Genomic DNA, 27,380 nt, shown 5'->3' with positions numbered 1-27,380 from the left:
CATGTATAAATCAGGGAATATTTAAGCTTTAACAAAAACCTGCCTGGAGAATCACATTCTATGAAACTTTACTTTTGAAACTAAAGGATCCTGATACATAAAAAGCTAAACAAAAAAACAAGGAATGCAGTCAGTCAGGAAACTGAATAACTCACTCTAACTTAAGCAAGTCTTTATTATTGTGATGAGTTTTGAAAAGATGCACTCATTATTGAGAAATGCATTAGAACTATTGGATAAAATCTGTAATGGGTAATGTTCTGTGGGTGGGTCATTTCAGAAAGGAAACAAAAATGCAGATCATCAGACAGATCACTTGAGTTTAGGGCATCATATCAGCGTTGTTATTTTCCAGAAGCAAGGTAAGAATGCTCTGTTCTTTAACATGTATATCTTTGTAAAGACCACCCATTGGCCCAATGAAGGAATCCAACGGTGTGGGCGAAGGTATAATGCGTGTATGTCTTTTCAGCGCTCCAGTGAAGTTCACTATATTTATTAGAATTTAGTTTCAATATTACTTTAGCTCTACGCTAAATCTGACTCCAATTTCAAATGATAATCAAATTTAGATCGTGTTTCTTATTAGAAAATAATCAGAAATATTGATTATGACTTAATTTAGATCTTTGATTATTCTGAGTATCCATACTTTATTCATTCATTAAGGGACCCGATGCCGCACAGAGTCACACGCCCCGGGTTTACATGGATCTAACGGACACATTCTTGCCAGTCTGATCTTGGTCAGAGGGTGCAGGGTTTGCTAATACCTCTTTAGTTGGTTGCCTACTGCTCACTCATACAAAAAAGTGTAGTTTATTTAGCCAGTTCTTTACAACTTGCCAGGTCAGTGACAGACAGAAATCAAAAGGTCTTCAGATGACGTGCCTACTGCTCCGTTGAAATATGCGCCTTTAGTTTGATCTATGCTGGACACAGATCTGCGGTAGCACCAGCCTCCTCATAATCTACTGGTCATAATGATTTCAGGAGTGTCCAGACTAAATCAAATATAACATTTTATTTGTCAGGTAAAAATTGTATCATGTCAATTACACAAGTAAATGATTAAAAGCCAATTAGGAAATAATAAATACATGACATCACTTGCTCAAATATTACTCCAAGAGTAAGAAATGCATTCGTGACAGAGACACGCAGTGGTGTGAGTGTGGAAGACACTGACACAGCACTGCATGGGGGTTTTCCTGGTTACAGATTCCCAAAGACTGCTCTGCCACTTACCCTTAAATACCCAGACAGAACAACAAAAGAGTTGTTTTGGGTAAATTCATGTACCCCAGGGGATAACACCTGGTTTCGGGGGAGAGGAGAGAATTATCAGATATCTTGAAGAGAGACCACCCAAAGAGGAGAACAGGATTCTCCTAAGTTTTCAATCTTTCTCATAATACCAATGACTGCAATGAAATTAAAACCATTTTACCAATCGCACTGAGACATTTAAAATGATACAAAGCATGAAAAGGAAAAACAATAGATTCACAAGATACATCATATGTGATCTATAGGCATTTTCAGTGAACTTTTAGTGACTTGAATCAGGGGGAAAGAAAGGGAGGAGGGAGAGGGGGGATGCATATATAAACAAGGAGATAAGTTTGGACAAGACAATGTCCCGTGCTCTTTCTTTGCGATCTTCTGTCCTTATAGGGTGAGTTTTATCTCAGCTTTTGTCTTAGCAGGGAAATCAATTCTTAAATCTGATACATATTTGATGTACTGTATATCAAAATATATCTGCTCTCTTGTTTTACGAGTACACTCATTAAAGATAGAAATTCTTGTTTTGTTTTGAGGGTAACACTTTAAAATAAGGTTTCATTTGCTAACATTAGTTAACTACATTAGTTAACATAAACTAATGATAAACAATTCTTATACAGCAAACATTAATCTTAGGTAATGTTAATTTCTACATTTACTAATAAATTATTAAAATTAAAGGTTGTGTCTGTTAACATTAATGCTCTGTGAACTAACATGAACAAACAATGAACAGCTGGATTTTTATTAACTTACATTTACAAAGGTTAATAGATGCTGTAAAAAATATACAGTATTTCTCACTGTTAGTTCATGTTACGTTAACTAATGCATTGGGTAATGTTAAGGAATGAGCCCTGATTGTAAAGTGTTACCTTTTTGAGATTTACATTTACATTTAGTCATTTAGCAGACGCCTTTGTCCAAAGCGACTTACAATTTAGGACTAAATTAAGCGAGTCATCGTGAAGAGGCAAAAACAACGCAAGAAGTGTTCAAAATAAGAAGTTCAGGCATTGTTCAGAGTAGCATAAACCCGATAAGGGAGGATGGAAGGAAAAGGAAAGAAAGGTGTTTTTTTTTTTTTTTTTTTTTTAATGAGGTTAAGTGCTCATGGAAGAGATGAGTTTTCAGTTGTCTTTTGAATGTTGTCAGGGATTCTGCATTCCGGATGAGGGTGGGGAGAGCATTCCACTAGCAAGAAACCGTGAATGAGAATGTTCTGGAGAGTGATTTTGTGGCTCTCTGTGATGGTACCACGAGCTGTCGCTCATTGACTGATCGTAGGTTTCTGGTAGGGATGTAGACTCGTAGGAGTGAGTGAAAGTAGGAGGGAGCTGACCCTGTGATAGATCTGAAAGCAAGCTTCAATGCCTTGAACTTGATGCGAGCAGCGAGTGGTAGCCAGTGCAGAGAGATGAACAGAGGAGTGATGTGGGTGGGCCCTTTTTGGCTCGTTAAAGACAAGACGAGCTGCAGCATTCTGAATCATTTGTAGAGGTTTAGTTGCACATGATGGAAGTAGAAGATTTGGCAAACATAACGTTTAAATGTACACTTCTGTATACAATGACCTTTATCTTGATAATGCTTTTACTTAAAGGGGTCATGACCTGTAATTTTCACTTTTCCACGAGAATCAATGCATGTTATGATTGCCTAACGATTATACACTGGCCGGGAAGCCGATATTTAAAAGTTAAGCGTTTGTTTACCCCTGGGTTCGTAAACCAGCCCACGTGCAAGTGCACTCAAATACGAGATTTTAATTTCTGCCCCGACTTGACGTCAAGACGGGGCAGGATATACCATATATGGACACCGCAGACCTATGCTGCAGGAAGCCCGCCCTGCCCCTCTCCCCCTCATATTCAGTCGCGAAAGATGCAGAAACGTAGTGCACACGTGAGTTGCTCTGTTGTTGACTGCCAGAATCAACATGTAAATGTGTTTTCTCTCCCAAGAACGGACCAAGCTGTCAGGGACCAGTGGATTAAATTCATTTTTAATGACGCGGTTCCTACAACCCTTCCCACTGGCTTAACGTTAGGTGTCTGTGCTAATCATTTTACGCCGGAATCGTTCGGATATTGATATCAAAAATAATGAATGTCTAAAAAACCACAACGTGAAACAAGGCAAAAACACCACCAAACGTTGATCTCAATAACCACTGTAAGCTGATAAAAAAAGTAGACTACATCTCCGTTAATGTAATCTACATTAAATAAAAGGTATAATGTATGTCTCAGTCAAAATGATTGTCTTTACCATTCAGAGACATCTTGATGTAGACGTCCTTCCATCGACTCTACATCTTCCCTTTCCAGCTCAGGTTCAGAGTCTGGCTCATACATATACGGTTGAATTCCGTAGGTCGCGGCCAGGTCGGGTTCATTCACAACTTGCGCCATGATGTCATTTTGGAATGATATGCTGAAGTTACCTGCGGTGTCAACCCGCCTCCTTCCTGCCACCAATCAACGCGCCCCTCATTTGCATTATTAAAATGACCGTCCACGACAGCCAAAATATCGCATCAGATCTCGCGAGACAATAATGCCTTCAGAAATAAGGGTCAGAGGAGCTCTGTGTTTATTTTTTTTCCACTTTTCTTTTTTAGAAGGGCCTGAAAGACTATAATAGAGCGTGGGTATCCAAGGTAATACTAGGTTATGACTCCTTTAAAGGGGTCATCGGATGCAAAATTCACTTTTATATGGTGTTTGCATATAAATGTGTCTTTGCAGTGTATGGACACAGCACTATTCAATGAAGAAAATCCATTCGCTCTTTTTTTTTTAATAGTCAAAAAGCCTAAACACTCTCAATAATCAAGCCATTTGAATTTTCAACGACCACTGACGGTCTGTCTCGTATTAGCATATTTCCGCCCTCAGCCATTTGTATACTGTCCAAGGCAGGTTGCCAAAGCAGCACTTTATTTGTCTTGTGTGGACAACCCCCATGGAAGAGAGGGGTGGGGTGAGCAGTTGCTCATTATCATTTAAAGAGACATGCACCGAAACGGGTCGCTGTGAACAGAGCTGTTTTTGAGGAGGTAAAAAGTGTGTTGTTTTACACAACCATTGAGAAAATTGAACAAAGTGTGTTACAAACTTTACAAGAAGACATGAAAATGGGCTGTAACTCTGATTAGGCCGATTGGCATCCGATGACCCCTTTAAAGAGTTCTGTGTGTATGTATAATAAAAGCATAATTGATTTCAGTCCAGGCGATTGCAAAAGTAAGCTACGATAAGGCTATACTCTCATTTTATTTATCTTGCATTGAATGTCTGTTTGTTCAAAACGTATAAACAAACGTTAGCGTCTTTAAAAGTGCTATCACATATAAACTTTTATACAGTATGAAGATTTTTTTTTTTTTTTTTTTTTTTTTTTTTTTACAACAGCTACTCATGTTGATGATAATATCATGTATTTGTACATATGACACCTATGGCTTTTAGATTCTGATATGTCATGTATTTGTTCTATTTTACAGAAAAATACAGGATGTCTGGATGAATAAAAGAAAATCCACATTTTGAAGAAATATGCTAAAGTTACCTTGAGTGTGAAACATGGCCAGTGAAGGTACAATAAACTAAAACATACTTTTGTTAGAAATCCTGCAGTATATTTTTAGCATAATCAATAATAAGAGATTTTATATTACATTTGATTACATTTTAGTTGTCAACGTAACAATCAAAAGAAGCCCCAGTTAAAATATTAGTTAATTTTGTGCAATTTCAGTTAAAGTCGTTTTTTTTTTTCGTTTTTTTTTTCGTTTTTTAAAAGTTTTTTAAAGTTTTTTTTTTTTTAATGCACATAATCTTTAACCAAAATAACTTCCCCGTCCTCTTGCAATGAGATCTTTTTTGTCTGATGACTGCTGTGAGGGCGGGGCAACCTATCGCTGTCACAGTCATGTCATGTTTAGTTTCAATTCTGTTTAATTTCTAGTCATGTTTTTTTTTTGTCATTGTTTTGCCTGTGTTCTAGTTCATCATTAGTTGAAATGGTTTTCTGATTAATCCTCACCTCACCACATTGTTTGATTGTTCTATGTTTATTAAACTGGCTATATATTTCATTCTGTATCACATCTCATTCTTGATGGTTAATCTACAGCTCACCTGTGAAAGTCACTCACATGCGATCACAGCAATACCAAAGTGATCCAACAATGTCCCATCCGACTTTTTGTCTTTTTCTTTTTTTTTGTGTCAGAGAAGCGTTGTATTTTGATATGTGTGTGATATAGAAGAAAAGACAATTGCAAATTCCGTTTCAAGCCAACTTTAAGAAAATGTATAATTTCTCAATTTCAGGGAAAACATTAAAATACCTATTAGGAGTCCTCATTGCTATCCTGCTGAACCATGGATGTGTTGTGGAAACTTTCAATTTTTCTGAAATAAGTATGGATTTACAGGTAGGGAAAGGTTGTTTTATAAATATCATACAACAATGAAAATCATGAAATAGAATGATGAACTTTCCTGTCTTTTTAAAATATCAAATCTAAGATTATTTTAAGACTTTTATTATATATAAGATACACAGTATTCATTAACCCCGAACATTGTTAGTGTATGCATGTGCATGTATGTATGTATCCGAACACTGTTGGTGTATACAGTATATGTATGTATGAATGAATGAATGAATGAATTTCAGTATGAGAAAAATGATGAAAAATTTCATTGAAAGTCTGCAATAAAATGTTTTTTTTTCCTTCTTTCTTTTTACATCATTCCAGTTTAGCTACACAGATGAGCCAGTGCATCATATAAGACGAAGAAGTGCAGGTCTGATTCACAGTTTTGTCCTCTACTCAATACAATGCCCTATTAATAGTTTGTCATTATTTGTATAAAAATAAAAATACATTATTTTATTTAATAGGCCATTTGTTTTGAGAGAGTTGCTTAATTGTCATTGTTTTTCTTAGGAGTAAAGGCCTATTGCACACATGGTTATTAAAATCACATTATGTTTCCATATGTATAGATCCAGTTGAATACATTATGGTTGTGGAAATTACTGTACCTAAAAATGTAGAGATCAACAAAATCAGATCTTTTTTGACTGCTGTTACACTTCCATTTCAAGTGGACAACAGTACTGAAATTACAGCTTTGAACATTTCAACAGGTGAGCCTGTTAAAACCATCATCATTCATCAGCTAAAAATCCTTCTGATGTCTATAGTTATAGTTTAACCTACAATTAGTGATACTACTAAAGTTATAAAAAATTAAAGGAACACACCGACTTTTTGGGACTTTAGCTTATTCACTGTATCCCCCAGAGTTAGACTAATCAAATACATACCATACATACCTTTTTCATTTCCGTGCGTGCCGTAACTCTGTCTGACGCACCCACCGCTAGCCTAGCTTAGCACAAAGACTGGAGGTAAACGGCTCCAGCTAGCATACTGCTCCCAATAAGTGACAAAATAACGCCAACATTTTCCTATTTACATGTTGTGATTTGTATAGTCACAGCGTGTACAAATAACAAGGTCACGTGAGACACAGCCATCTTCTAACCGTATACATACTGGGAACTATATTCTGCAGAGTGATTTACTCCAACTCTGAAGTACCAGTGCTTCGCCTTCTGAGAATATAGTTCCCAGTATGTATACGGTTAGGAGATGGCTGTGTCTCACGTGACCTTGTTATTCATACACGCTGTGACTATACAAATCACAACATGTAAATAGGAAAATGTTGGTGTTATTTTGTCACTTATTGGGAGCAGTATGCTAGCTGGAGCCGTTTACCTCCAGTCTTTGTGCTAAGCTAGGCTAGCGGTGGGTGCGTCAGACAGAGTTACGGCACGCACGGAGATGAAAAAGGTATGTATGGTATGCATTTGATTTGTCTAACTCTGGGGGATACGGTGAATAAGCTAAAGTCCCAAAAAGTCAGTGTGTTCCTTTAACATACCTACTGATATCTACTCTGGTAATCATTGCACTCCTCTGCTTTCCAGTGTGTTCTTTGAATGAAACGCAGTATCAGTGTAAATGTGAGCGTCTGTTTGTTTGGCCGAATGACACATGCCACTCATATGAGGCCTGTGATGACATCACTGATGGTTCATGTACATGTATCAATGCCCTTCCAAATGATGGACAGTTCTGCGAAGGTGAAACACTTGCAAAGTTGTACAAAAACAATATTTTCCTATTTTTAACAGCCTCATGTTGGCTATTAAGAGTAATTATATTCTTGGTTTTCTGTTTTCAAAGAACACTGCATAAGTGAATTAGGATTTTATTTAACTGAAATCTGAACGGTGCATTCAGGAATGTTGATTCATTCAGTTATTCAGATTCATTCAGTTATAGTTGTTGTTGTTTTTACAATATATAATTGTACCGATTGTTCTGCTTAAACCTTTTCTGTTTGTTCTTGCAGCACCACTTTTTGAGTTTGAGTATGAAATTGAAATTGATGTAAGTGTCTTTGACTTGTTCCTGGTGAACTACTTACGGAATCTCGCCAGAATTATCAGCCTGCCTTTCACTCTAAGCAACAGCATAAATATCACAGATATCGACATGACTACTGGTGAGAGCTGAATGTTTCATTCATTTCAGGTCAAAATAAAAAATATGCTTAAGAAATATTCAACTTAATTACACTGCTCTCTGGAATACTGTTTTCATTTAATGTGAAGCACAAGGAAGAAAACAACAAACTGGCAAGAGAAACAAATTGCTTAATGAGAAAAAAAAATGTAAAATAGATAAAGACGTAACATTGTTGCTAAACATGTTAGCTAACTAGACAGTAGACAATGGTATATAATCCTAATAATAATGTATCAGTTAATAGTGCAATATTGTTGTAGTTTTAAATGTTGTATGTTAAGTATTTTATTAGTGGAAGATTTAAGATCAAATCCTAGTTGGATAATATAGTAGGATACATCAATCTCAAATCAACATTTTGTGATAATATATTTGGAAATATAGGCTTCTAGTAGATGGGATAATGTACTGTTAGCCGGTCATTATTACAAAATAACCCCCTTCATACACGATACAAGATCCTGATCAACCTGATTATTTTTGAATAAGTCAAATATTAAGATTAACCATTAATGTATAACAACTGCACTGTCATACCATGCCATTGTGTTACAGTGTGTGGGTTAAATGGAACACAATATGAGTGCAAGTGTGAGGAGCGTCATGTTTGGCCCAATGACACCTGCAGGGCCTATCATGAGTGTGATGAGATTGTGGGAGGCACTTGTGGATGTATTCAAGCTCTCCCTTCAGAGGGTCCGCTTTGCCAGAGAGGTGATTCATTGAATTTGCATAATCACAGATTTGTGATGTTGTAGTTATTATAATAGTCTCATGTATTCAGGTATTTTCTAAATACTGTTAAACATTTGACATATTAAACTATTTTTCTGAAATGTGTTTCTTTTCCAGATATAAATGAATGTCTGGTCAGTCCATCTGTATGTGGTCCAAATTCAACCTGCACAAATGAAATAGGAAGTTACAGTTGCTCATGTTTGGATGGATTCACTGTAACAAACTCAAGTCTCCCCTTCACCGTCAATAACACATGTGCAGGTAGATATAATCAGATTTTTTTATAACCTTTAGAGTTTTGCTCATGCTTGTTATTATAAATTTAGGCAAAACGCATAAGGATAAATATTTTTTTTTTTAATTACATGACATTGTTTATTTATGTATTATTATTTACATTATTTATTACATGACCATCACATTGTTTAACCAACACAATTGAAAGTCTGTTACATCTGTTCCTCCTTGAGTAGGTTTAATGTAACAAATAGGAATCAAGCATGTAAAAATTATGTAGCATGTAACAAATTTAAGTTAAGCAAATTAATGGAGCTTAAGTGTAGTTCAGGCAGACCACGACATGACAGCCAGCCATCAGCTGATGCTCAACTGATCCGTAAGTCTTCTCACTAGTTGTCAACATCTTAAAAAAAATAATATATAATAATAATAATAATAATAATAATAATAATCTAATTAGAAAATTATTCTAAATATTGAGATATTGTTCTGAAAAAATGTGTTATTCCCCTTCCAGATAGAAATGAATGTTTGCTCAGGTCATTTGTATGAGTTCCAAATTTGTCAATGCCTTTAGGCTATGAAAATGTTACAAGATTCTAAGAATTTATGTAGCCTAGGCTTTATAATTTATAGAATTTATATAAGAAAATATGTTGAAATTTCAAACCAAGTCATGTCAGTTTTTGTACCAACTGTAACACCATCAACAACACCACCACCAACAACACCATTAACAACAACAACAACACCATTAACACTAACACTATCAACAACAACAGCATTAATAACATATCAACAACACCATTAACACCAACACTATCAACAACAACAGCATTAATAACACTATCAACGCCACCACTACCAACAACAACAATACAATTAACCCCAACACAATCAACAATACCATTAACACTAACACCATTAACACCAACACCATTAACACCAACACCATCAACAACAACAATACAATTAACCCCAACACAATCAACAATACCATTAACACCAACACCATCAACACCAACACCATCAACACCAACACCATTAACACCAACACCATCAACAACAACAATACAATTAACCCCAACACAATCAACAATACCATTAACACCAACACCATTAACACCAACACCATCAACAACAACAATACAATTAACCCCAACACAATCAACAATACCATTAACACTAACACCATTAACACCAACACCATTAACACCAACACCATCAACAACAACAATACAATTAACCCCAACACAATCAACAATACCATTAACACTAACACCATTAACACCAACACCATCAACAACAACAATACAATTAACCCCAACACAATCAACAATACCATTAACACCAACACCATTAACACCAACACCATCAACACCAACACCATCAACAACAACACCATCAACACCAACACCATCAACAGGAACAACAATACAATTAACACCAACACCATTAACAACAACAAAACCATTAACGCCAACACCACCAACAACACCACCATTAACGCCAACATCATCAACAACACCATTAACCCTAAAACAGGCAACATGCACCACATGATACATATTCTTTAGGCATGAGAAATAATTTTTCATCCAATACTGACATGACTTGGTTCAAATTTTTCTGTGCTTGTTTTGTCAGTTTGACCTAAAGCTAACATGTCCACCTATAGTGCTAGACATTCTGACTTTGTATAAAGTAAGCATATATTAATCTTACTTTTCTTTCCTGAAAAAAATTATTCCTGCTAATATTAGTTGTGAACATTGTCTTAAGATGTTGAAACAGAAATTTAAGTCACATGTCAACACATCATAGGCTAATTTTCTTTTTTGGGTGAACTATCCCTTTAAGTGTAGTTCAGGCATGTTGAGCTGATGCTCAACATCTTTTATGTAATTTTTTTTAAATCTAATTAGAAAATGATTCTAAATATTGAGATACTGTTCTGAAATGTGTTATTCCCCTTCCAGATATAAATAAACGTTTGCTCAGGTCATTTGTATGAGTTACACATTTGTCAATGCCTTTATAAAAATGTTACAAGATTCTAAGAATTTATATTTTATAACAATTTATAGAATTTATATAAGAAAATATGTTGAAAGTCATGTCAGTTTTTTTTTTTAGTTCCAACATTACACCATCAACAACAACACTAACAACAACACCATTAACACCAACAACAACACCATTAACACCAACCCTATCATCAACAACACCACCACCAACAACAGCAACACCAATAATAACAACACTATCAACACCACCACTACCAACAACAGTACAATTAACCCCAACACCATCAACAACAATACAATTAACACCAACACCAACAACAACACCTTTAACACCAACAACACCATTAACACAAACATGATCAACAACAACAACACCATTAACCCTGAAACAGGCAACGTGCACCACGGGATACATATTCTTTAGGCATGATAAATAATTTTGCATTCAGTACTGTTGTCAATGTCATAGTTGAGTCTGTTTTAGTGATCGACCGATGTATCGGTTTACCGATATTTAAGCATTTTCCCATAATCGGGTATCGGTTTTGTAATATCGGATTCGCCGATAAACGGCGCCATCTTGTGGCCGTTTTGAGAATTCCGCTATCGCAGTCCGCATCTGAGGAGATCAGTCAACAACAACTCTGTGCACAGGTAAATCATATGTTCTGCTTGCTTTGCTTTAATTATTCAACTTTATTTAACATAACAGACATGCAGAAATGAGATTTGAGACATAAATGCCTGATATAGTTTAGTTATGCAGCTTGGCTCTAAAAAATTGTGACGAACTCATGGAGTCACGTAGCGTAATCCATCATGTCCTGCCCCAATAAAGACGTAACTTTACATGAATTAAATAAAACAGACATGAATGAGTGCATGTTGAAAATAAAAGCGCTGAATTTAATTCTCTATCTGTTGTATTTGATCACCATTACAGTCTCGGGAAAAAAAGTTCGTTCATACTGAGCACTCACTGGGTTGATGACAGGATGCTCAAGTACGGCCACTGAATGAAACTTTTGACAAGATTATCTCGTTTAAACACCCTAAATTATATTATCATTTAGTACATAACCATTATTTCGCTAATACAAATCTAAATAAATACCGCTCTGTGGAAATTAATTATTTATTATCTCCACGCGCGATCGCGGTTGAGTAGCCTAAGTTATGTGTGAATGCATAGATAAAAAACACTTTGTCAGAAAGGATTTCATGATCTAGACCGACAAAAACATTATTAATAATTAATAACATAATAGTTGGAAAATGCAAATATGCTGTTTTGTTTGTTACTTTCTGACAATGTTATTTTCCAGCTAATATTACAGTGAATTAATATTACCTGGTGAATTATTCCTCACTCTTTAAACCTATTAAACGGCACATAAACCTTCTAAAACTGTTTACAATGAATAACATTTCAATACAAAATACAATACAAAAAATACCTCCAACATGTGGAACCACTTAAAATACACTCAACTATCTTTGAATATATGTTAGAATCATTTTTGTGCTTTATTTTTTTTACCTCATCAAAGCTTTTATTTTTAAACAAAGACACTTAGAAACAGTGCACTTTATTTTTTGGACTCAGACCCCTCTATTTATTTGTGTATAAATATAAAGTTTTTTTATGCAAGGAGGGAGTGATTGTTATAAATAAAATAGTTTGTTCAGTTCATTTGTGTTGTAGGCTAATAATTGTGTCAAAAACAAAAGTATAACAGTAAATAAATATCGGTTCTGCATATCGTAATCGGGCACATAAACATGCAAATAATTGGTATCGGTTATAAAAAATCAATATTGGTCGATCACTAGTCTGTTTGGAGTATGTGGGTCACATGACTTGGTTCAAATTTTTCTGTGCTGGTTTTGTCAGTTTGACCTAAAGCAAACATTTTGCATTGCAATCAAACACACCGGAAAAGTCTAACTAAAGTCTTCAGGGTTACTTAGAAAATTATAAGTTGTATCACAAATCACATTATATGATTGATTAGGGATGGAACTAATGTCAAGACAAAACTGTTCAGCAGTGAAAAAATATGAATAATAAGATGTATTAATGTATATATTACATTTTTTTTCTTTTAAAACCCTATAGGGCAATGTATCCTGGGAGATACAACTCAAAATCCAATCTATAACAAATATTTCAAAAATTCCTTTGGATATGTCCAGATGATATTAAAAGTGACATGAAATAATTGAATAATAATTTTCCACTCTTGTCTGTTTTAGGGTTAACAACAACACCATCAACAATAACAACAACAGCAGCAGCAGCAGCAACAACAACAACAACAACAACACCATCAACAGCAGCAGCAGCAACAACAACACCATCAACAGCAGCAGCAGCAACAACAACAACAACATCAACAGCAGCATCAACAACAACAACAACACCATCAACACCATCAACAGCAGCAGCAACAACAACAACACCATCAACACCATCAACAGCAGCATCAACAACAACAACAACAACACCATCAACACCAACACCATTAATTCCAACACTATCAACAACACCATTAACACCAACAAGAATAACAACGACAACAACAGGTATGGCCATCAAATTCTGATTTATAGCACAACTGTATGATGATGGTGAAAATTTGTATTAGTATTGAGAACTGTTGCTGAAACCTGTTGATTAAATGGACACTTACTGTAAGCTATTTTAACAGATATTATGCCAGCAGTGATAACATATTATATAAAAACCAAGATATTGAAAACCAAGTCATCAAGTCAGATTATTTCACATGTTTGGTTTCTAGAAATATTAAGACATAAATACATAAAATGTAATCATTGCTTTTTATGTTTAGGAAAACAAATTATAGATTGACAAATCCTTTGCTTTTTAACTGTTTGGTTTCATGCAGGAAAAATTAGATTAATATTTTTGTTGTACTAATATTATTTTTATTCAACAGTGTCAACAACAGCACAGACAGGTACTGTGAATATAAATTTAAACATTGCACAAAAATAAAATTATGTCTGGATTAAGATGATATTTTGTGTTTGCAGAGGGACAAAATTGGTATAATGCATATCAAAAAAAATAATAGGAAATAATTTTCACCAATGTTCATTTCGCATTCCCTTAGTAACTGGGTAGTATTAATATTTTGTATTAGTATTGTTTTAAGGATTGAGGATTGTTTTTAAAACCTGTTGATGCAATGCACATAAATGTGCATTTGTTTTACAGTTATTGAAATGTCAATGACATTAAATCAGGCTTTTGACTCCAGTCTTACTGACCGGAATAGCGAGACTTACAAAGATTTATCTGGAAAAATTGAGACAGCAGTGAGTATTCCATGTTTCATATTTAATTAAATGTTTGTGTAATTTATGAAAATGAGCATTTGATTTTTGATACTTTAATACTAAACACAGCTCGGATTTAACTTTGAAGTCATGACATAAATTTTTCATTTTAGTTTCTTTTGAATTATGTATGTATTTTTCTCCAACCACCACTTAACGGTCAGAAACAGTCATAGCATACATTGGGTACTTTTGATTTTTACAGATTGACAAAAGTTATTCTAATAAACTAACAGGCTACATTTCTGGAACTATAAAAGTCTCTAGATTCAGGTATGATCTACCATTTAAATTTTTACTTTTTTCACTTAACATTGCCACTTATTCACTACTTTTTCAAACAAATCCAATGTTACTACAGTCTCTTCACATCGGTGTGGTTTGTGTTTTGCTCCACAGGCCTGGTAGTGTTATAGCAGATTATACCTTAAGTGCAACATCAAACAACCTTGATTTTAGAGCAGCAAACACAGATGTTTCTGACTCTCTAAAAGCACAAGGAATCATTTTAGCTGAAGATGCTTTTGCTCGGAGTGGTAAGGGTAGTCAATGCCTAATGTAAAACCCTTCACATTTCTTAGTTCCATCATATTTATTATGTTGTTGTTTGTTTTTGTTCATTGTTGGGTGATATGAGTTGAATGGTTTTTATTTTCAGAACAAAAGGACTTCACAACAGATGAATTATATCCTCTGCAAAAGTTGGACCTGAATTGTCCACCCTCAGACTTGGCAAATGGACCAATAACATGGATGGTGAATAACAAAGATCCTGCACCGGACAACACAAGATACATAATTTCAAACAACAATAGCACTCTCTCTGTGAAAAACACTAGTGAAAGTGACAGTGGTGAGTAACGTGGGGTTTATTTTTGTCTAGTCTGATATCTTACATGGCAAAGTGCCTGACTGCTGTTAGTCCTGTTTTAAAAAGCAGACTACTGTAAAACTTTACTATAGTTTTATTGAAGTATTAGCACTGATATACTATAGCATAAGATGATACTATACCATATGTGACATAGATCAAACAACCAAAATTAAGCTACACTTCCAGGACGTTGTCATGAACGTTCTCTCATTTACAAAGTATTATGCTTATAATTATAGCAATAATTGTTCATTATGATTTTTCCCCCTCATGCAGGTCGATACGCATGCATCATGCAAACAAATGAAATACCGTACATTCAATGGCAAAACATTGTTATTAAACAACGGCCCACTATCATTGTGGGTGATCCTAACCGTGTTTTTTCATGTGAAGACAACACTGTCCAACTGAGATGTTCTGTTGATGCTGGCTACAGTATTGAGTGGGTCCTGAATGAAGCAGTACAACCTTCAGATGGTACATACAAATTGTCAGCACAAGTTACTTGTCATTTAAACATTCAATAAAATTCTCTGTGTTATTAACATGTTTTCTATATGCAGTAGGATCTGACATGATCATATTAAACTATAATAGGCCTACTGGAATATGTAAGGAGGAAACCTTTACATGCCGTCTCAAGGGTCTGACACAACTACAGAATTACAGTTACAGCTGGAGCAGAGTCACAGTTAAGACAAGCACAGAAGGTAAACCTTCAGTTTCTTATTTTTTTTCAGTATCAAATTACTTTTTACTGTTATACGATTGAATGATTTTAACAAACTAGCAGACTTTTCTTTCTATCGCATCACACTTGATCTTGTGGTGTTGACTTTTTTGGTTCTTTTATTTAGTTACTGTTATAGACCCTTGCTATTTCTGACGTTTCTGAATAGTGTGGGGTATCCTGCAAGTCCCAAAATGTAATATGATCTTATATTCTGAGAGAAGTTTCCTAAGTTTCCTTCTGACTGCCTCCTTCTCCAGTTTATGAATGTAAAAATGAAGAACTTGGACTTGGAAACTTAAACGACGAGAAAACAGGAATCTGTGAAAATGGCTTTAAAGGCACCATAAGTTACAGATGTGAATCACAAAAGTGGACACCAGCACAGGACAACTGTGTGCTTGAAGTTATTGACAACTTTAAAAGCAAAGTTGAGGTAATCTATTGATCCTGTATACAATTTACAATCATCTGGCCATTTTAAATATTTCTAATATTTGACTTTTGTGTATTTTTGCAATTTAGTCCTTGATTGTGGCGGAGATTCCAGAGTTTATGGCTAACCTCAGTAGTGTCACAGCACAGAATAGTATTAATATAACACAGTCTTCTGCTACTGTCCAAGCAATTGTGGATATACTCTTTAAAATTGCTAATTTGTCACAAACTACTGTCATCAATAAACCAGTGATGGAGGTTTGTATATTCACATTCTAGCTTTTCTATAGAATTTACTGTATAGTCATTGTATGCTTATTGAATTTAACAAGATAACGTCTATTAAAATAAACTAGTGGTGATTCAGTACAATAAAGTAGTGAAATTATAGGAAAAATTTTAGTTTACTAGTTAAATACTTGTAACACATTTCTTTAGTTTATGAAAGTACACTTTGAAGTGTCTCACTAAACTACTAGTTTAGTTGTTTTACACTGCAAGTATGTAAGATTAACATCATACTAAGTTTGCTATATATTATTTATGAACTTTAAGTTTACTACTATGTTCCTATTTAGGTATTCATTTTATTATTGAAATATACCTTTAACTGTACTTTAAGGAATTTAAGTAAATGCCTATGTACACTACCACTGACTGGACTACACAATTCACATACTCAGAATTAGGAACACAATGTTTTCTTTATAAATAAATGTTCAGACAAATTAATTGTTTTGGATGCTAAAACATGCAAGTTTATAAGGCAGTATTTGAAACTATGTGGAAAAAGTATTGAATAGGTTGCTCAGTCAAGAGTAAACAAATACAAGCCAAGTATACATAGAATATATATAATTATATTCTTCCCTGGTAAAATAAAGTTAAATAAATAATAAAAATATATAATTATACTTTAAAGTTTCTCAAAAAGATTCAGTACAAGTATAGGCCAAAGCTTAGGCAAGCTATAGGCAAGCCCGTGCAGGGGAACAGGACATGGCAATCTTGCGATACTCCTCATTAACAAAACCCACAGTAAATGATGAGCTGCTCAACAGAAGGGCATAGTCTATATGAAGAGATGCAAAAGCCTCTAAGGCTCCATCCACACTACTGAGTTTTAGTTTAGAAACGGAGAATTAAAACGAATACGATCTCCGTCCACACCAGCGTTTTAGCTGTGTATTAGAATTGATCTCCGTCCACATTAAAACGAATGAAAACGCGGATCACGTGACCATTCACCAACACTGGGTATGCGCGTGCCGGTGTGAACCTAGAGACTTTCAAACATCAAAATGTCATTTATTAATATGTATTTGTGTCAAAATGACATATAAAAATCTTTTCCTATTCTATTTTGAAAAATAGGTTCTATTTCTAGCATGCACGCGTTTTCCGCGCGAGCCGCGCCTGACTGTAAGAAACTGTTCCAGCGGGTGGAGTTTACTGGTACTGAATATTACCTGTGTATACTCCATGACTGATGACACCCAATCATAGAGGCGAGCGTGAGCCTTAAGATTACACTCACCAAATTCGAAGATGATCAGATTAAAACTGTAGGAGGAGTTTGTTAAAGTACGAGGCCTGAAAATGGCAAAAACTGCACAAAAATCTGAGAGGAAGTTGAAAATGGCTGACTTCCTGTTGTGTTTAGAGCTATGCTCCAAGAGACTTTTTTGTAGGTATTAGGTCATTACATGTATGTACCGAATTTCGTACACGTACGTGGAACATAGCGGGAGGCGCACTCCGTTGAACTTTTATAGGTGGAGCTATCGAGCCATTTTGCCCCACCCAATTCTGAAACCTATATCAGATGTAAATTTTCGCCAGTTCTGACGCGTGTGCAAAGTTTCGTGAGTTTTCGAGCATGTTTAGGCCCTCAAAAATGCGATTAAATGCGGAGAAGAATAATAAATATAGCTGCGAGTAGCGATTACGGGCCCAAGCCGGTGGCACTGCCACCCTGGTGCCTTTAGTCACCCGCTTGGGCCCTCCATCGCTGCTCGCAGCTATATATATATATATATATATATATATATATATATATATATATATATACAGTACCAGTCAAAAGTTTGGAAACATTACTATTTTTAATGTTTTTGAAAGAAGTCTCTTATGCTCATCAAGCCTGCAGTTAAAAAAAAAAAAAACAGTAATATTATGAAATATTATTACAATTTAAAATAATGGTTCTCTTTTTTAATATACTTTAAAATGTAATTTATTTTTGTGATGCAAAGCTGAATTTTCATCAGCAAGTACTCCAGTCTTTGGTGTCTTATGATCCTTCAGAAATCATTCTAATATGCTGATTTATGATCAATGTTGGAAACAGTTGTGCTGCTTAATATTTTTTTTATAACCTGAGATACTTTTTTCATCGTTTCTAAAGTCCTCCGTTTTGACCCGTCTTCACTAAAATGCCCTCCGGAGATTCAAAACGCAAAACGGGGTCGGCAGCGTTTCTAAACTTCTCCGTTTTAGGTCTCCGTTTTTGCCGTTTTAGTCTGGACGGGAGGTGCAAACGTAGCAAAAGGTCTCCGTTTCTAAACGAAAACGCAGTAGTGTGGATGGGGCCTAAGTGCCATCTGAAATTCTCTTCTAGAATGATCATTTTTATCAAGCTCGTAAATTTAAGTTCAGTAATTTCACTTAATTGGCAATGAAAATGACCTATTAATTGTCATTTAAGTGAAATTACTTAACTTAAATATACAAGCTTGATAAAAATGATCATTCTAGAAGAAAATTTCAGATGGCACTTAGAGGCTTTTGCATCTGAACTCTTCATATATTGTGCTAGGGAAAAGTGAATTTTCCCCCCAGGCAGTCAAAAACGAATGGGTTCATTTAATCGATGAAGGAAAATGTCTTTTAAAGCCACGTCATTAAAGTCCACCATATTCACCTTATTTTTAACGGAAATACGGACACAGCCAGTTGACGGTATTTTGTGCGAGACTTCCGGTCAGGCACTTTCCGGTCACTGGCGAGCTAACTCACTTTTCACCGTAGCGGTTAAACAAGTCTTCGTAACAACTAACTCATCGTTATGGCTTCGAGGAAGACCGGGATTGTTTGTGCAGTTAGGCCGGCAACACACTGGCTGCGTGGCGTGAGCGTGGCATTTCTGTTGCGTGGTTTTTTCTCTGTCTTTGCACACCAGAAACGTGTCTGACGCGGCGCTGTGGTCCTAGGTGACATATGATAAGCCTCATTGGTGATATATTTGACATATGGGGAGAGAGTTGTGGAAGGCCTATACTTCATGTTAAACACAAATATATAGCAGCAAAGACAATGTCGGCACAAAATAGGCTACTATTTCGTTCTGTATTGACAGGTGCAATATTTGAAAATCGATATTATTTTTTTAATTACATTTATATCTGCATTTATGTCAAAACCTAGAGACTTTCAAACATCAAAATGTTATTTATTAATATGTATTCGTGTCAAAATGACACAAACATTTTTTCCTATTCTATTTGGCCTGGAAACGCTTCCAACACGCTTGCGTGTCGCGTGAAAAATAGGCGTCGGTTCTATTTCTAGCATGCACGCGTTTTCCAGGCAGTGTGTAAGCTCTAACCTGTTAACATGAGAGCCGAAATAAAAACGGACACGCCACGCAGCCAGTGTGTCGCCGGCCTTAGAGGTTGTCATAATAACTGGTACAAAAGAAAGATTTACTCGGAGGAGTGTTTTAATCAACGCGTGGATGCGAGGCGCCCTACGACCTTTACCCCCCGCCGAAGAATGAGGAATCCCTTCACCTGTTAAGAAACCACCGAAGCGACCGTAGGCTATGTTTGTTCTTTTCTTTTCGTGAAGACAAGACCTACAGAAGACCACCCGATACCAGAAAAGTGGCTGGGCTACGAAGTCCCAATAAAAACAAAATCATTATTAACGCCTGTATAAAATCTAGTGATCATCATGGCATGATCATGGCATTTATTTTGTATGATTTACAATTATTTATAGCCATCTACTTATTGCTATCCTGTGCTTTGGTTGCATTCTGATGGCATTATTAATACATTTGACATGACAAAATACCTCCATAGATATATTAGTCTAGCGTTGGCTTGACCTTGTTTAGGGCTGAAGGCGCCCGGCGAAGTTTTGGCACTCTGCCAGCTAGATGCATGAGTGTTTCAACCAGGTCCGGTACCCGAACTGGGTGAGGCGGGGCTTTAGTTCTTTGTTGGGTACTCTACGGTTATCCGGACCACACCTGACCTGACCACACGTGACCACAACCGCTCTTGGTTGGTCGTAACCCCAGTGACGGGTAGGTTTAGGGGCGGGGTTGGGGTAGGTCATCACATGTGGTCCGGATAACCGTATAGTACCCTTTGTTGTATTCATCTGCTACGGCATGTGTAACATTTTTCTGTCAACTCTGCATAATCCTTCGCGATCGATATCGTTAGTTAGCCCAGGGAAGCGAGGAAACGGAAGTGCCGCACAAAAAATGGAAATTGGACCCATATTTACTTCCGCGTTCGAAAATAAGGCGAATAACAAAGTCCTCAACATCATTTTCTTAAGTCCACTCACCTTGTCGAAGGTGGAAGAGACGAGAAACTAGTGATGTTACATATGACACTGCGCTTCAAAGCGCGTATCGAGTTCACAGTGCAATTTCTCATAAAGCTCCGTGCCGGAGCGCGTATTGTTTTCAGAGAAACACGTGATCAACGAAAAACGAAGCCTTACTTTAGGTGTGTTCGACATCGGCTGCGGCTGGATGTAACCGATCGGCTAGAGTAGCCGTGTGCAGGCGGGGAGGAGCTGCAAAAGGAGACGTGAAGTCGGACACTTTCTGGTTCCCGTAGTGACCGCTCACGTGGTGTTTGCATACTTTACCACAGCTGAAGTAAAATAAATGCAATATTTGCCAAATAATACACAGATGTTTCAGAGACATTTTCATTCAATACTTTATGTACTGCTTCATACAGCATCTGTTTGAACAAGAATAAAGTTCAACATAAGCTACTATCAATGAAGTGGAGTCTACGTTTTTTTTTCAGTTTTAATTTAATAAACATGACACAAAATACCATCGCAACTACATGAAAGAGTGTTTACTGTTATACAAAACTGATTTGTGAGCTTTAGAGGAACTAAAGGTGTTCAAATAATCACGAAACACACGTGATCGTTGTCATGCGGTGAATCCGGCCAATTGTGGAACAGCTGTGTCGTCATCAGAGCTCGTGCGGCTGCGCTGGCTGAGTTCTCCAGCTACTCTCGAATCGCTCTCGCAGTACTTTGATGGCACACGTCACAGTCATGTGGCGTCGGCGCTGTATCAAGTCGGACAAAATTTCTAACCAGCATGCACTGCTTCAAGTCAGCCGCCGATTGGTCTGCGCAGAGCTGCATGAAGTCGAACAAGCCTTTTCTTTCCAGTCACGTGAATGCTTCACTTTGCGTGTCGGAATGTTTGAACCCAGACCACTACTCTAGAGGTTTTTGGAAGTTTAAGTCCATTTACTAAAAATATTTTTTATAAATAAGCCTATAGCCTATATTACATGATCATATATTCTGCCATATAAACAGCATAGAAATCATAAAATAATTAAACCACCATTTACTTGCATCAAGCAACTCTTGGTATTTTTATAATTAGTATTAATATAATTGTTACATTTAATTTATTGGCACACTTTAATATGTGAATTATATTATCTGAAAACTGAACATTTAGCATTGTCAGGCTTTTATTTGTGCTTAATAGATAAAACAACGGCGCTGCACACTCGGGCGTATGGCTGCTATAAATTTGACCAGTCACAAGATGGCGCTATTTTCGACACTCTTGATGCTTTGAATCTTTTCCGGGAACAATCAGTGGAAAGCCTCAGTACTTCATGAGGCTTCATTTGCCCATCCCTACGAGAAACTGATGGGTTCATTTTTGGGTGGTCTAGTATTCTGTAATGGATCCATTGGAGAATTGCTGAATCTAAGTGCAGTGCAGACAGCCCGACACAACAGTTACAGGAAAAATACTTGACAAAGACAAATGGTAAACATGGCTTAAATACACAAGGACTAGTGACTAAACAAAACACACCTGTGAACATGATTAGACAATTAACCAATGACAACATGACAAAAGAGACTAGGGAAGCCCATGGCAAGATCACATGACAAGACAGAAACATGACTGTAACATGAAATTTTAACCAAAAACAAAACTATACTGTACATTAAAATCATGGATTAAACTGGTTTATTATATTATATTATATTATATAATATATTATATTATTATTTTGTGAAATTATTTATTAAAATGTGTGTCCTGATAGATTATCCAAATATCTTATAGATCAATATTTCCACATTTTATGGGCTAAACTTTATCATATTAAAAAAAAATTATATTCAATTTTCAGGATTTCCTTAAAACAGTGGACATCATTGTATCAGGTAATGTCAGTGATACATGGAACAAATTGAACAAAGGAAACACCACAGAAAACACCAGCATTCGACTTCTGGACGCTATTGAGAAGATAAGTGACCGTCTCAAAGATGAGTTTGTTATTAATGAAACATCTATTCAGCTGAACAGAACTGCAATTACAACCTCATTCAGTATAACATCAACACTGCCAAACTCAACTACAGAGATTTTCATACCACAGGTTCCAAATGTGACTACCATAACCATCATAATCTTCTCGACTCTTGACAATGTCCTACCTACTCGTGATACTAATAATGACAGTAGGAATTCAGATGTGCGCATCAATGGAGACGTGGTTGTTGTTAAGGTTAATGAAACACTTAACAACATTTCTTTTGCATTTGATATTACTGATCAGTCTTTGGGAAATCCTCAGTGTGTCTTTTGGAACTTCAGTCTTGACGCATGGGATTCCACTGGATGTAAACTCTCAGGGAATGAAACTGGCAAGATTACATGTGAATGCAACCACACAACATCTTTTTCAATCCTGATGTCTCCGTTTTCTATTCCAGGCAAGCTCTTAGCCTTTATAACTTACATTGGTGTCGCTATTTCAATGGCCAGCTTGATTTTGTGCCTCATTATTGAGATTATCGTGTGGAAGTCAATGACAAGAAATGACACATCCTACATGCGACATGTCTCCATAGTCAACATTGCCGTGTCCCTGCTGATCGCAAACATCTGTTTTATCATTGGAGCCGCAGTCGCAGAACAAGAGCAACCAACATCAGTGGGTCGCTGCAGTCCAGCGGTTTTCTTCATGCACTTTTTTTACCTGGCTCTTTTCTTCTGGATGTTGATTTCAGCGCTGCTGCTCTTTTACCGTACAGTCATGGTCTTGTCCCAAATGTCCAGGGCCAAAATGATGTCCATTGCCTTCATAGTCGGTTATGGTGCGCCTTTGATCATAGCGGTCATTACTGTTGCGTCGACAGCTGGACCTCAGAATTATATCACGAAAGAATTAGCATGCTGGCTGAACTGGAATGAATCTAGGGCACTGCTGGCATTTGTGATTCCAGCTCTCACTATTGTAGCCATAAACCTTGTGGTTTTAATTGTGGTTCTGTATAAGATGTTGAGGAGAGGAGTTGGTGCCACAACTCAACCGGATGAGAAACATGCCCTGGTGGTCATTGTCCGATGTGTGGCCATATTGACTCCTATCTTTGGTCTAACATGGGGATTTGGAATTGGAACCATGGTGTCCCGTGAATTAGGCATTCATGTGGTGTTTGCACTCCTCAATTCACTGCAGGTATCACTTTCTATCTCTATCAATTTTATATTAAGGTTACATTTCCAATTTGTGCAATCTACTAATGTTGCACATAATGATTTATAATGCATGTCCATGGTTTTATTTTTCAATGGATTTAAAATTGAACCATATCGTAACTAATACCTGTATTTGTAACACTTCCTTTAACAGGGATTATTTATTTTGGTGTTTGGAACGCTTTTAGACAGCAAGGTACGAGTTTACTTCTTTTGCTTTGCACTGTAAGAGCTTAAGTACAGTCACTTAAATTTCTAATGCTGCATTTAATCTAATCTACCATTATCCCCCGGTTTCACAGACCAGGCTTAAGATAGTCCCCAACTAAAATGTTAGTTTGAACTGTTTTAACTGAAAGCAACTTGCACTGACATATCTTATATGTCAGTGCCATTGTTTTGTCTCAAGATGCACACCAGTAATGTTTTTTTCTAAGGAACATTTATAAAAGCTATTTAGATGTCATCATTAAACTAAGGCCTAATCCTGGCTTAATCTAAGCCCTGTCTGTGAAACCAGGCCTATATGCATTATATTAAAACATTCATTACAAATTTGACCAGCATATCACCCTGGCAGGCTTTATTTAGATTGTTATTTGAATGATAGTACATTATCCTGCTTATTACACGACTGGCCACCAAATACGTGAAAATGAAAAATGTATTTGAGTTGAAATTATTTAACACATATATCTGTATATTAAGAAAATACGGGAAAAAGTCTACTATAACGTACAATCGATGGTCAGCAATACGGACACTGTGACAGCATTACAGTATTAATAGGCATTTACATTACAGTTGATAACTGAGACCCTAACAGAGATGGCATCAGGTGCTTTTGTATCCTTTTGTATGAAGATACGATTCCTGGATGTAAAGTAGAGATCTTTTTTGTTGCAGGTTCGTGAGTCACTAGCAGGAAAGCTATCACTACAGAAACTCAGTTCCAGCCATACCAAGGTAAATGCCATTCTATAGCATCACACACTTATAGGACTTTATCTAATGTTCAAATTCTAACCATTGTTAAATATATATTTACATTATTTGACTCACAGAGCACCAGTGCAGGATCATCATCCACATCTGGACTCAATTTATTTCAAAGGATGCGACGGAGGAGTGAGTAGATGGCATAGATCTTGTTATTATTGTCACTTGGATAAGTGTTACTGCTAAATAAATTAATGTAAAGACGATAGTTATGTGAGTAACATACATCTAACTATTTGCAGATGTGTACAACGTGTCCGAAGCCAACCTTTCCTCAGCAGTTACAGACAGCTCCAACAGCTCACATGCCATTATCAACAATTAAAACACACTCTAAAAGTGTTTCCTCCACTGCAGTGTATGTTTGTGTTTGGTGGAAGAAATGTTTCCATGTTCGAAGATCATTAGTCTAATGATAAGGTTATGACTTTTTGCTTCATTGTGTAATATACTGGACTTGAAAAATCAGGGTAATTTTTCACAAATCAAGTAAGTTTATGTGGTTTGTGAAGTTCACTTTTGTTTTATATTAGACATGATATATGTGTGAGTTGTTGTTGTCCAGTTGGTTTAATTACATCCTGGTTTTCTGCTTTGTTATGATAAATTATAAACGTTTCCAAAATTTACAAATGTTACTTTTGACCAATAATTACTAATAATTAAATGCCTCTTCATATTGTATTGACTTGGGTAGCTTTGGCAACTCCTTTTTACATCTTCATGTGAATTGTTCATTTAAACTGCTTGGTCAAAAAATAATAAAAATGTTTCTTGCCTTAACTGGAGAGAATGGTTTAAAAGCAGACTAGAAAGTGGAGGAGAGAGATAACTCTATTCTAAATATGCAGTAATGTGAATTATTGTATTAGTTTTATCTACATCCATTTTTGAAAATGCAGTTTCATATAAAATGTGCATATAAACTGACAAAATATGTCAAACATTTCCTGAATGTAATTTGTCAAACTGAGATGAATGGAAAATTATTATGAAATCCGCTCTTTAATATGAGCTCTAAATTATAGATTATGGTAAATGGTTCTAGGTACCAATTTCAGCACCATATCAAAAATATTGGAGCTTTTTTAACAAATTAAAATACTAATTATTAATGCTATAATAATTATAAGCAAATAATATATTAAAAAACATTAGCATTGAGCCTTCAAATGTTTTTAAGCAATTAAACTGCTTTAAAAAGGTAAAGTTACGGTATAAAAAAAATGTTGTTTAAAAATAAAGTAATAAAATAAAAAATACATGTAATGGAACAAGTGACTGGTCTATTAGTCTGCATTCACGCTTCAAGATTTAAAGGACAAGTTCGGTATTTTACACTTAAAGCCCTGTTTACAGATCGTATCTGATTAAATAGAACGGGTAAGATTAAAATTTGGACACATGCTGCTGTTCCGAGAATTTTAGGTTTATTTCGCTTTCCCCCCCCACCCCCACAATGGATGTCTATGTGCACTCGAACATTCATTCCTAAAACACATTAAACTTTCATTTACAAAGACGTGAAACTCACCGAGTGGTCAGGGGTGTTCACTGGTATGTTCACTCAAAAATCGCTGAAAATGATGCATTCCAACAGGTTTTATCGTAGTTTTTGTCCAACTTCATTGACTTGCATTGAATGTGCTGTGTGAGGTACGGTATTACTCCGCCACTTCTTCTTCTGCTTCTTCTGTGTATTCAATGAAATGCCAGTGGTTTGCTTGCAATTGGCAAAGGTGCATTATCGCCACCAACTGGGCTGGAGTGTCTATTATTCAAGCACTCAACGGAAGAATTTACGGGTGTGAGACGTTTGGAAAAATAGATCCACAGTTTTACAACGAATGGTAAAACACCTGTTGGAATGCATCATTTTCAGCGATTTTTGAGTGAACATACCAGTGAACACCCCTGACCACTCGGTGAGTTTCACGTCTTTGTAAACGAAAGTTTAATGTGTTTTAGGAATGAATGTTCGAGTGCACATAGACATCCATTGTGGGGGTGGGGGGGAAAGCGAAATAAACCTAAAATTCTCGGAACAGCAGCATGTGTCCAAATTTTAATCTTACCCGTTCTATTTAATCAGATACGATCTGTAAACAGGGCTTTAAGTGTAAAATACCGAACTTGTCCTTTAATGCACTGTGCATATTACTATTTTCATCTATCACGAATCATCGCAATTTCAGTCAATCAGTCAGATTGCGCTGAAGAAAAACTTTTTCGTTTGAGTTGCGTTTTGAGTGGTTTGAGTGGAT

At 36.1% G+C, this 27,380-nt stretch overlaps 1 protein-coding gene across 2 annotated transcripts; it reads left to right on the top strand.

The window, feature by feature from the left end:
- Positions 1-201: 201 nt before the first annotated feature.
- LOC307167976 (adhesion G protein-coupled receptor F5-like) lies at positions 202-26,388 on the top strand. Of its 2 annotated transcripts, none has more exons than XM_079887368.1 (24): positions 202-362; positions 4,799-4,890; positions 5,631-5,734; positions 6,062-6,110; positions 6,313-6,456; positions 7,306-7,461; positions 7,734-7,886; positions 8,465-8,623; positions 8,762-8,908; positions 13,171-13,500; positions 13,878-13,898; positions 14,159-14,259; positions 14,486-14,553; positions 14,680-14,816; positions 14,939-15,133; positions 15,431-15,634; positions 15,724-15,867; positions 16,148-16,323; positions 16,413-16,583; positions 22,760-24,097; positions 24,272-24,313; positions 25,024-25,083; positions 25,182-25,245; positions 25,359-26,388. In XM_079887368.1, the coding sequence occupies exons 2-24, from the start codon at positions 4,878-4,880 to the stop codon at positions 25,439-25,441; spliced, it is 4,059 nt and encodes a 1,352-aa protein (XP_079743494.1). In that variant the 5' UTR covers positions 202-362; positions 4,799-4,877; the 3' UTR covers positions 25,442-26,388. The 2 variants fall into 2 exon arrangements, with proteins under 2 accessions (XP_079743494.1, XP_079743493.1); XM_079887367.1 differs by having other exon boundaries at positions 310-362; positions 15,721-15,867.
- Positions 26,389-27,380: the final 992 nt, after the last annotated feature.

This window comes from Squalius cephalus (assembly GCF_949319135.1).
Source record: "Squalius cephalus genome assembly, chromosome: 12".
In the NCBI taxonomy this organism is placed as follows: Eukaryota; Metazoa; Chordata; class Actinopteri; order Cypriniformes; family Leuciscidae; genus Squalius; species Squalius cephalus.
Note: the sequence above shows the minus strand (reverse complement) of the source record. Positions and strands in the feature narration are given on the sequence as shown.